General features: G+C 44.8%; 1 protein-coding gene across 1 annotated transcript in view; it reads left to right on the plus strand.

The window, feature by feature from the left end:
• The window catches only part of LOC310775225 (stonustoxin subunit beta-like), a 14,868-nt gene extending 3,821 nt beyond the window's left edge, over window positions 1-11,047 (plus strand). The window contains exons 4-6 of the mRNA XM_083635341.1: window positions 8,978-9,151; window positions 10,090-10,136; window positions 10,374-11,047. Coding sequence (XP_083491467.1) covers window positions 8,978-9,151; window positions 10,090-10,136; window positions 10,374-11,005 — 853 coding nt within the window. The 3' untranslated portion in view covers window positions 11,006-11,047. The remainder of the gene's footprint in view (window positions 1-8,977; window positions 9,152-10,089; window positions 10,137-10,373) is intronic.
• Window positions 11,048-12,846: the final 1,799 nt, after the last annotated feature.

Here is a 12,846-nt window from a genome sequence, read left to right on the forward strand (position 1 = left end):
ATTAAAACATCGCCAGACGCCAGTCAAACTCTCAAACGAGGGAAATTAACCCCGTTCTCTGAATAAATGTGAGGTAAAGAGAAAACATCCTAGCCTGATATTCAGACTGAAGTGGAGGAAATCATGATGGCTTGGTGACAGAGAGCGCACTGCTGTCTGCCTCTGCTAACGTTACACGTGTGTGCCGTTGTCTCGCTATGAAAAACATCACATATACATTTTACGGTTCTTGATTATACCTCTGTAATACCTCTGTAATACAGAGGTACATAAAATGTATTACCAGATGCCACTCTTCAATTCGGCATATATATAACCCACTGAGAGGTTTACTGTAAGTGAATAAAATGTCAATTCTGGATGTGAGTCGCCGGTTATCCCGCTGTCTTCCTCCGTTAAAACGGCATGTTTTTCAATTGAGTTTGGTTAAAGATTCGCTAAAGCTGTTTCCACTGCGCTTAACTGCATTTCCTTTTATCGATACACCCTACTCGATACCTCCCTCAAGCGTGAAAACTTTTTTGCCATATTTGGAGGTTTTATCAAATATTCTGGTGTTTCCACTCAGGATTTTAATGGAGTGGTGATGTGATGCCTCACATCACATCAGTGGTTGCAGTTTTGTAGATTGTCTTTATTTGGACTTTTGGCAATCAGACCTCAGGAATGACATTTCTGTCCCAGATGTTTCTGAACAGGTCTGTGAGGACCTTAACTATCTGTATTGTTGATCAAGAGATAACAGTGAAACTGATCAAAATAGTCATTCTACAGTCTCTAAGGCTGCATTTACACTGCAGGTCTTGATGCTCAGATCAAACTTTTTGCCTATATCTGATTTTTTTGACCTTCTGCTTACATCTACTTTTAAACGTGACCCATATCTGATACGTGTGTGTTTACACTTGCTTCACTTGAAACAACCTGCATGTGTACATGAGGAATAAACTCATGATTGAGTAGCACAGACCACACGGCGCAGCATAAGTCCCTACAGGAATATTATAGAAATATAGAGATATTATAGGGGAACCACACAATATGCTTCCTAAACTCATTCTCAAGCACCACTGACTCACCAAGTCCAGAAATATTAAACGAATATTAAATCCTCGTGCTGATATTAAGCACATGAAAAGAGCTGCATGTACAGTATCTTTCTCCTCCTCCTTTGATAGAAACATTAATAATAAACTGACCGGGAGCATAATTCTTGTGTGGACATTATTTTACCGTGTTTCTCAAGTATTTATTTGTCCACCTGCTTATTGAGACTCTGATGTGCAGGAATATTTCACATAAGCGGGTTCCTTGTGAAGCAGAAAGCAAAATAAATAATTATCCTATCAACTAAACAGGCTGCATCTGAGGATATTTCCTTTTTATGAACCTCCAACATTTAAGAAACTGACACCTAGGATATATAATCACAGAATGACCAAGCGAAAGTAAAAGAGATGATGTAGCCTGTTATTTGTGAGTGAGTGGGCGCCAGGAGAGGAGGCGACCAGCTGAGCGAGCTCCGTGAACTTCGTAGGAAATAGGTCTTTTTTTAGAGTAATTTCGTTTTGTTTATAATTTCGTTGCTTCTATTCGCTTTGTAAATAACTAGTGTATATATCAGTGTCTTTTATACAGTGTACATAGTAGCGTAAGTGCACTTTTTTGGCAAAAGAGAACACAACAACAGCGTGGACTACTGTGGATTACCGCCGGTCTATCGTTCTATTGTTCCCCCCCCCCCCCCCAAAGGGACTGGGCCAGCAAGATGGAGGACAACGACAACATAAACTATAACAACAACGATAACAACGACGGCATCAGCACCGTACGCAGGTACAACAGGGGCGCGCTGCTAAACATCAGAAATGCGCAAAAACACCCCAAACAAAACTGGTCGGCTCCCGACCTCTCTGAATTCCCTGAACTTAAATGGCAAAAGAGAGGAAGACGAGGGGGTCTCCTCGCACGGCAGAGAAGGCGAGCGCATAAACCACCACTGCCCAGCATTCTCCTGGCTAATGTTCAATCGTTGGAGAATAAAATGTGTGAATTGAGAGCAAGGGCACAATTCCAAACGGACATAGCGAGATGTAACGTCCTGTGTTTGACTGAAACCTGGCTTTCAGCCGACACTGCGGATCATGCCATCACAATCCTCGGCTTCAGTATACATAGGGCTGACAGACAAAGAGCGCTCCGGTAAAGCGAGGGGCGGCGGCGTCTGTCTGATGATAAACAAGAACTGGTGTGCGAATATCACTAACATCGAAACGCACTGCACAGCGGACTTGGAATACGTTATGCTCCAATGTGTACCGTATTACAGTCCCAGGGAATTCACGTCAGTCACTCTTGCTGCAGTATATATTCCCCCCAAAGCCAACGCAACAAACGCAGCCAAGGAACTCCACCGCGCGATCAGCGCACAGGAGCTTAAACAACCGGAAACAGCAATGATCCTGGCAGGCGACTTCAATAGAGTCAACCTGAGGAAGCGCTTGCCTACACTCCACCAGCACATCAACTTCCACACACGGGGAAAACGCACACTGGACCAGTGTTACACGAACATCAAACACTGCTACAAGGCTACACCCCGCCCCCCCTTCGGCAGATCGGACCACGCCTCCATCCTGCTCGTACCCAGGTACCATCAAAAGCTCAAGCGACACCCCCCGGCCTTCCGAACCGCCCACTGCTGGTCAGACCAATCAGAGGACATCCTGAGAGACTGTTTCGACCAAACAGCATGGGAAGAGTTCAAGGCTGCAGGAGACCTGGACGAATATGCAGACACGGTAACAGGCTTCATACAAAAATGCACAGAGGACATAATCCCCCAAAAAATAATCAAAATAATGCCAAACCAGAAACCCTGGATCAACAGTGACGTCCGGGCAGCCCTCCACGCCAGGACCACTGCCTTCAACTCTGGAACACCAGAGGAATACAAGCAGACAAGATATGCCCTCCGAACCACTTTAAAAAGAGCACAGAGAGAATATGGCAGGCAGCTGGAGGCAAAACTGGACTCCAACAACCCCAGACACCTGTGGAGAGGACTCCATGCTGCCACAGACTTCAAAGGGGAAAAACAGCAAAACGCCAACGCGTCACCCACCCTGCCAGACGAACTCAACGCGTTCTATGCCAGGTTTGACCCCTCTGCCAGAGTGCCTCCCCTCCTCCCCCCCTCCTCTCCTACCCCTCTCCTCTCCACCTCCCCCCCTCCTCCCCCCCCCCCTCAGCCACCTCTCCCCCCCATCACCCCTCCTCTCCTCCCCCCCATCACCCCCCCCTCTCCTCCCCCCCATCTCCTCCCCCCCACCACTCCCCCTCCCCCCCTCCTCTCCTCCCCCCCCTGCCACCTCTCCCCCCCATCACCCCTCCTCCTCTCCGCCCCCCCACCACCCCTCCTCCTCTCCTCCCCCCCACCACCCCCACTGCCCTCCTCCCTCGGACCACCTCCCCTCCCCCCCCCCCACCTCCCACCCCCCACAGATCCAGACCGCCCTCTCACCATCACTGAGGATGAGGTGCGCCGGTCGTTCCTGCGCATCAACCCACGCAAGGCGGCCGGCCCGGACGGCATCCCCGGGCGGGTCCTCAAGGCCTGCGCCCACCAGCTGGCAGGCGTATTCACAGACATTTTCAACCAGTCTCTCTCCCTCCGATGAGTTCCCTCCTGCTTCAAAGCAGCGACAATCATCCCCATTCCCAAGCAGCAGAAAGTGACCAGCCTCAATGACTGGCGCCCAATAGCCCTCACGCCAATAGCCAGCAAGTGCTTTGAAAAGCTGGTCATATCAAAGATCCGTCCCACACTCCCCCCGGACCACGACCCGCTACAATTTGCATACCGCCCCAACAGGAGCACAGCGGATGCAGTAGCACACGTGCTCCACACCGCCCTGTCCCACCTGGAGGGGAAGGACACCTATGTAAGAATGCTGTTCGTGGACTACAGCTCAGCATTCAACACCATAGTACCCTCCAGGCTGGTACGCAAGCTCAAGGATCTGGGACTAAACACAGCAATGTGCGACTGGAACCTGGATTTCCTGACACCCGGACACTTTCCGGACACCCTCACCTCCTCCCCACTGACCATCAGCATAGGAGCGCCCCAGGGGTGCGTCTCCAGCCCCTTCTGGTACGACCTCTACACCCACGACTGCGTGGCGACTCAAACATCGAACACCATCGTGAAGTTTGCAGACGACACAGCAGTCGTGGGGTTGATCTCGGGGGGCGACGAGACGGCCTACAGAGAGGAGGTGGGGGCCCTGGAACAATGGTGCCAGGACAACCACCTCTCTCTGAACGTCTCCAAGACCAAGGAGATCATTGTAGACTACAGGAGGGGGGAGGGGGGGGGGGGGGGGGGCGCACACCCCCCAATCACCATCAACGGCACAGTGGTGGAAAGGGTGGACAGCTTCAAGTACCTGGGAGTCAACATCCACCAGGACCTGACTTGGGCCAGCCACACCGCCACTGTTGTCAAAAAGGCCCAACAGCGAATACACGGACTCAGGCGCCTGAAGAAATTTGGGCTAAGGCCAGAAATCCTTAGGGACTTCTACAGTAGTCCAGGCAAAGTAGCGTTTTACGACAAACTAATTGTAAAATAATTTTTTGCAGCTTAGATCATTTCTATGAGGTGTCCAGAACAACATACTAAAAGTCCTAAGAAATCCTAGTTGAGGAAATATGTTTAATTCTCATCAATCCAAGATGTGTGCCAATAAGGCCAGACAACAATACACTCCAATGGGGCTATTTTTTTCCTTTACTCCTATCAAAATAAAACTTTATACAATGAAAGTATCCATGAAAAGTAACATTTTTTGTATTACAAGTTTCTTTGAAAATGAATTTGAATATGCAAATGAGCTATACACTAATCGAATATAGGCTACCCAGGAGTAAAGGAAAAAATGAAGCCTATCACAATCAAACCTCACACAGTGAAAGTATACATGAAAAGGAACTTTTTTGTTTTACAAGTTTCTTGGAAAAATCTATTTTAAATATGCAAATGAGCTCAACACTAGGCCTAATTGACTTGTCCAATAAGCCATAAAGTCACAAGTAAAACAGGGGCCAAATAACTAACACATTCATGTCTATTCAGTAAGTTAACCTATGCATAAACAAGATCAATTTGAAGTCACTTGCCACACTTACCTGGGTCACTTGCCACAAAAAGGCAATGCGATGCTACTTCAAGATGAAAAGTAGTTTTGACCTTAAGCAAAATGTGTCTACAGTAAATTGTCTAGTTACAAAGGAGTTGGTAACTTAAAATGTTCCGATTGGGTTTCTAGCCTAGATATTGCTGTTGCTAGCTTCTCATAACACTGCAAAGCTACTTTACAAACGGTGGAAGTCTGATGTGTGGCCCGCCTGGTCTGAAATACTTGCTTACTACAAAAAGAGAAGCAGTTTTGGTGTCTGGCAAAATTATTTAAAGAGCTGGAATGTCTGGAAAGTGTGTCTATCTGGTTTTTCATCTGTCTTCTGTGTGAGAGTGAATCGTTTAGTTGGTAAGAATGACTTCTGCCATTAGGGAGGTACGGTGGTGCAGTGGTAAGCACTATCGCCTCACAGCTCGAAGGTCGTGGGTTCGATTCCCACCTGGGGACGAGGTGAACGCTGAAGGAATGCGTGCCCGTCCGCATGTCCTCGAGTGCCCACCGCCCGAGTGGGGTCGGCAAAAGGGCCTTTCTGTGTGGAGTTTGCATGTTCTCCCCGTGCCTCCCGGGGGTTTCCTTCATATAGGAACCCCCTTCACAAAAACATGCAATATCCTGGTTGCTAATGTGGTTCCTCCTCTGGTCGTTAAGGGCGCCTGTTCAGAGGGAGGGGAACTGGTTGGAATAGCGTGAACCTCCCACGTGCTATGTCCTACCGGTGAAGCTTCCTCTGTCAGGTAAAAAGAAGCGGCTGGCTAACTGCCCATGTCTCGGAGGAAGCATGGAGCCAGTCTCGGCTCTCCCCAGATCGGCAGAGGATGGAGTAGCAACCAGGATTGAGAAATCAAGTGGGCACTAATGGGGAATAAAATGGGATAAAAAAATCGGGGGGAAAAAAGAAAAGAAAAAAAAAGAATGACTTCTGCCTGTTATCTCGTAATCTTACCAACAATACCAATTATTTGTAAATCTACCAGCCCAAAATGTAATCTCACCACGTTACTAATGACTAAGATGGCTATTCTGACTTTCTGTCATGTCATTGGGTTAGGCTTGTTCGCAAATAAAAAATAATAATTTAGAAAGCAACTGGAGGCAAGATTGTGCAATCAATTCTTAAGGTCAATATAAGTCTTTTTGTGGCAAGTGACCCAGGTAAGTGTGGCAAGTGACTTCAAATGTATCTTGTTTATGCATAGGTTAACTTACTGAATAGACATGAATGTGTTAGTTATTTGGCCCCTGTTTTACTTGTGACTTTATGGCTTATTGGACAAGTCAATTAGGCCTAGTGTTGAGCTCATTTGCATATTTAAAATAGATTTTTCCAAGAAACTTGTCAAACAAAAAAGTTCCTTTTCATGTATACCACTTTCACTGTGTGAGGTTTGATTGTGATAGGCTTCATTTTTTCGTTTACTCCTATGCGGGTATATTTTGGGTATAGCCTATATTCGATTAGTGTATAGCTCATTTGCATATTCAAATTCATTTTCAAAGAAACTTGTAATACAAAAAATGTTACTTTTCATGGATACTTTCATTGTATAATGTTTTATTTTGATAGGAGTAAAGGAAAAAAATAGCCCCATTGGGGTGTATTGTTGTCTGGCCTTACTGGCACACATCTTGGATTGATGAGAATTAAACATATTTCCTCAACTAGGATTTCTTAGGACTTTTAGTATGTTGTTCTGGACACCTCATAGAAATGATCTAAGCTGCAAAAAATTCTTTTACAATTAGTTTGTTTTTTGGTTCCAAAATGAGTTACTTTGCCTGGACTACAGAGGCACCATTGAAAGCCTGCTGACTGGCTGCTTCGGGAACTGTACCACCATGGACCGCAGGGCGCTACGGAGAGTGAGACGCGCGGCCCAGCACGTAACAGGATGTGAGTTGCCAGAACTGCATGAACTGTATAAACAGCGGTGCCTCAGGAGGTCCCTGAAGATCATCAAAGACACAAACCATCCCCACAACAGCCTGTACAGGGTTCCAAAAGCACGCACAAATCGCTTGAGGAACAGTTTCTTCCTGCAGGCCACGAGACTCCTTAACATACACAAATAGTGTAGTAGCCGTACTGTACCGTACTGTAGCTGCTACCATTACGTATGTCTAATGTTTAATTGTATGTTTAATAAGGAATATGCTATTTGCACCTGTATGTCAAATACGCCGAATTTAAAACGGCAAGTTTAATTGTATGTTTAATAAGGAATATGCTATTTGCACCTGTATGTCAAATATGCCGAACTTAAAATGTTTAAGCACGTCTAAAGTATGCACATGACATGTGCACCTATGTGCAGTGAATATGCCACTGTCTCTGACTTGTCTTATCACTATACTGCCTTATTGCTTGTTGTGTCTCTTGTTGTTTTTGCACTCATATGCCCTGTTATATTTGTACTATGTTGTAAACGGAGTCCACAGCACAAGAATTTCACACGTGATACTTGTACCATGGAGTGACAATAAAAATCTTGAATCTTGAATCTTGAATCTATTTTTTGGAGACAATTGGAGTTTGAAAATAGAGCTGTTTGGATATAATCAGCTGTGCATTGAGAGATGCATTTCAGGAGGCATTTTCAACTAAATTGGACTTACGGACCAGTGTTTTGATTAAAGCCTTATTGTCGGAACAGGAGCGAAACACTGCAGTCAACAGCTGAGTAGCCTACTACAGCCTCTGGAAGCTGAAGCACGCACACACACATTTTCAATCAGATGCGACTCGCAATGAGAGGAAATATCTGATATGTCCGCTTAGATTCCAGTCACATCGCATTGGGCCATGTCTGATTCATATCTGATTTATTTCCACATATGACTGAGACCTGAATGGGACCTGACAATATCCCGATCCATGTGCTTTTTTTGCTGCTCACACTGTCATGACACATATCGGATATGGGCCACTTGAGAGCAAAACATCTGAATTGAGTCACTTGTACCTGCAGTGTAAATGTGGCCTAATTGTGTTATCTTTGTGTAATGAAGTAATGTTTTGAAGTTTAACACTTGATACAGGGTTAGGGCCCCACATTGAGAAGCACTGGTAGAGAAGGATGGATCAAGAGAGTTAGGATACATTAGAGAGATAGAGAGATTGAAGGGAGAGATGGAGGAGAATAAAGAAATGTTCTTTATATTAAAAGTTTGATTAATTAACTGTCTTTCATCTTAAAAGGTAAATGCTAAATATGAATACATGAAGGTAAGAAGATCTTGAAGGGTTATACAAAAGGGGATTACAAAAGGCAAGTATTAAGTGATGTGTGTAGTTCTTCATAGATTATTATCTAACCTCTTAAGTTTGCTCTCAAAGTGCACCAATGAAATTGATGCATTTTAATTTAAAATGTAATAAAATAAGGGGAGGCGGGGAACTTCCGGGGGAGCATGACCCCGGACCCACCTGGAGAGTCCGAGCTCCCCATTTTATTTTGGCCTCCCGCTACCCCCCCGACTTCTCAAACCAGTGTTGAACACAGTCACCATGACAGTTATCAGTTATTGAAAGTTATCAAGCTGTGTTTATTTTGAAATCACGCAAAGATATAATTATATATATAAAGAGAGATAATTATCAATATTGTTGTATCACTCAACACTACAAACTATTCATCACTGAAGAAAATGCTTTGATGTGTGTGTGTGTGTGTGTGTGTGTGTGTGTGTGTGTGTGTGTGTGTGTGTGTGTGTGTGTGTGTGTGTGTGTGTGTGTGTGTGTGTGTACATGTACATGTGTGTTTGTCTTTGTGCAGGCTGTCAGGCTGTCTGCTCACAGAGGAAAGCTGTGCTTCTCTGGCCTCAGCTCTGTGCTCCAACCCCTCCCACCTGAAAGAGCTGGACCTGAGCTACAATCATCCAGGAGCCTCAGGAGTGAAGCTGCTCTCTGCTGGACTGGATGATCCACACTGGAGACTGGACTCTCTCAGGTATGGAGCAGTGGCACCGGAACGAGTTTGCAATTAGGGGGACTTTTTTTTTTTTTTTTTTTTTTTTTTTTTCTTTTCTTTTAATGCTTTTTTGGCAAGAAAAATGTACGTGTTTTTTTTCGTCTGGATGATTTTTAGCCATATTTAGAGGAATATCTCATTTTAAATTAACATTAGGATTATACTGTAGTGATGTCATTATTCAGTATTTTCTCCTTTTCTCACTCACTTGGTGACCTGCTCTCCCTTTAGGTCATTTTACAATTACACTACAACAGACAGCAACACAGGCAGAAACACTGAACTTATTATTATTATTATTATTATTATCACTTCGAAACACAGTGCAAAACTTGTCATCTCAACACAAAAATAAAATAACAATAACCGTTTACGATTATAGCAGCAGCCAATGACAGTGAGTGCAGTAAAGAGTCCAGGTCTGTCTGTCTCTCAGGTGTAATAATCCCACAATGATCACGGCTTTAACAAGTGTCACAGGCTGTGTAAACAGTGTAAAGTGGGCTCTCTGTAACTTGATCCCTGGGTCTGTCTGTCTCAGGTGTAATAATCCCACAACAATCACGGCTTTAACAAGCATCACAGGCTGTGTAAACAGTGTAAAGTGGGCTCTAAGCGTCAGGGGCGGTTACCCCCTCAGATTAAAAAAAAAAAAAAAAAAAAAATTAGGGGGACCAAATTTTAAGGGGGACAAAATGTCCCCATGTCCCCCTTGTTCCGGCGCCAATGGTATGGAGAAGTCTAGAAGTCTGCTAGAAGGCTGAGAGTCACACACATTTCCTCGGTCACATTGAGAAGATGCGGAATAATGTTTAATGGAGGACATTAGTGGAACTCCTTCATATTGAAGGATATTAAATGTCCATGTTTCCATCATCAAAGCAAATCTGCTGGTCTGACTTTGTTTATTCCTCCAGGGTGGACCATAGAGGAGAGCAGAGGCTGAAACCACGTCTGAGGAAATGTAAGTGTGTATTTAGTTTGATTCATGTAAACAAAGAAACAGTTATAACTACTGACATAGAAAGTCCATCTACACCACATTGTAATGAAAAAATGATCAGCTGGACCTTCGCATGAAGTATGAAATATCGTCATATTTCATACTTCATGGAAAATAAAGACATTCTATTCTATTATTTTCTATTCTATTCTATTCTATTCTAAGCTGCTGCTGTGTTGTGTCTTGTTGTCTCGTCAGATGCCTGTGAACTCTCACTGGACCCAAACACAGCAGAGAGACACCTCCTCCTGTCTGAAGACAACAGAAAGGTGACGAGGGTGGAAGAGGATCAGCCATTTCCTGATCACCCAGAGAGATTTGACTACTGGGCTCAGCTGCTGTGTAGAGATGGTCTGACTGGTCGCTGTTACTGGGAGGTGGAGAGGGAAGGAGGGGTTACTATAGGAGTGTCTTACAGAGGAATCAGTAGGAGAGGAGAGGGCGATGACTGCAGGTTTGGAATGAATGAAAAGTCCTGGATGCTGTTCTGCACTGATGATCTTTACACTGCCTGGCACAATAACAAGTCAACAAACATATGTTATGACCATCAGATTGGAGGCAATGAAAAGTCCTGGAAACTGTCCTGCACTGATGATCATTACGAGGCCTGGCACAATAACATATCAACAGTCATATCATCCCCCTCTCCCTCTAACAGAGTAGCAGTGTATCTGGACTGGCCTGCTGGCTCTCTGTCCTTCTACACAGTTTCCTCTGACACACTGATCCACATCCACACCTTCCACTTCACCTTCACTGAACCACTCTACCCTGGGTTTCTCTTTAACAAAGGTGCCTCAGTGTGTCTGTGTCAGATAGAGGAGTGAGAGAGAAAACTCACACTGTGACCAAACACAGCTGCTGTAGAGTTGTTACCTCAATCTAACGTAACCCCCCCAACCCATGGACATACCTAAGTGTTACTCACTTGTCTAATTGTTTCAATAAAATCTGTAAGATACATACTGTAGATTGTTTGTTTCCACCAGTTTGATGGTAACTCATTCTTACAACTCTACACTCAATCTGGGTGAAAGTTTGCCCCTTTCGGAACTGCTAACATAGCTTACGCTACTACGCAGTCCCTTGTTAGTACACCGCCGATGTAGCCACCACAGGTCGCTCCGTCTGCTAAATTTTTCAAACTACTCGATAAAGTCCAACTCCAAAAGTTACAAAAAACTACAAAAGTGCCACTTCCGGCCGCCAGGGGCCGGAAGTGATAGCGAGCGCTATGGTTGCTAATGCGCACCACCCATGACAGCAGCGCAGAAGAAGACGAGTGTTTGTAGCTGATGCATTTTGAAGAAATGAGACGCGGGTTTCAGTGAGGGATTAAACATGTTTATTAGTGGCGCTATTGTTTCTACATCATGCGCGGAGGTTCACACAACCCTTTTCGCTCCGTAAGTACATTTGAAATTTCATTTGCGGAACTTTATCGAGTAGTTTGAAAAATTTAGCAGACGGAGCGACCTGTGGTGGCTACATCGGCGGTGTACTAACAAGGGACTGCGTAGAAGCGTAAGCTATGTTAGCAGTTCCGAAAGGGGCAAGGTGAAAGTGTATGTAAAAAAAAGGGATAGCGGCCATATTGGTAGCTTACTTACTATGCAAAGTAGAGTGCTATAGATAGATTCAATTATAAATCTGAGTATTACAAAAACCATAAAATGGACACCGAGTTTGCTAAAAGCATCAACAGTTATGGTAAAACTCATATTCAGGTAGCCGCCATCTTGGAAATATGCAGATTAGGGGTCCACACACATCTTCCCTAGTAAAGATTAGCATTCCAACACCTTTCTAATGGTAAAATAAAAAAAGAAGAAGATAGACACCAAGGGCCCTATTCTCCCACAAGCCTTCGGCGCTAAAACGGGCCTTAAACGCAAAAAAACGTGCCTTGCGCCTGTTTTGGGACGATATCAATATGGCTTTAGGCTGCCAAATGCGCTTTAGGCCGAATGGGCGTGGCGCAGTCCCAGAATGGGCCAAAGTGGGCGTGTCGGCGCTAACTACCGGCGTAGTGCTATCTTCGCACCTGGCCTACATTTAGCGCTTTGCGCCTTTGAAAACCAGGCCTATTCAGTGCGCCAGTGCACTTGTGCCTCTCCCCTGTCACCCTTCTCTGTCTCTCTCTGAAACCAGGCCTATTCAGTGCGCCAGTGCTCTTCTGCCTCTGAGTCACCCTTCTCTCTCTCTCTCTGACTCCCTCGCTCAAACAGACACAACACATAGCAGCACCCAGCTTCCCATAGGAAATAGCAGTTGTAAGTTTACTGCCTGTGAATGTCCACTCCCAGCATGCAATTGGGTCCTCCATTTCGCTACTAAATAGCAACCAAATGAGCCGAAATAGATATAAAAGGTAGATCTAAAATAATGTGTAATGGTAAGACAACCTGCAATTGTCGAACATTTCAATATTGGACCAAATAAAACATCGAAATGAAACACCACCCTATGTGAAACATATATGTCCTCTTGAGCCTATATATACCCCTTGTGGGTTTAACGTGATTTAGATAAGTGACAGCGGAACGCGCTTCTGTGATGTACTATACTGTGATGTCCGCTCCAATAACTTGGCCCTACTTGACATTTAGTTTTACAATAAAAACACATTTATGCAATGACTTTACATAATGTAGGGTATATTTATGTG

The sequence above is a fragment of the Poromitra crassiceps genome (genome assembly GCF_964638095.1).
Source record: "Poromitra crassiceps genome assembly, chromosome: 4".
Taxonomy (NCBI): Eukaryota; Metazoa; Chordata; class Actinopteri; order Beryciformes; family Melamphaidae; genus Poromitra; species Poromitra crassiceps.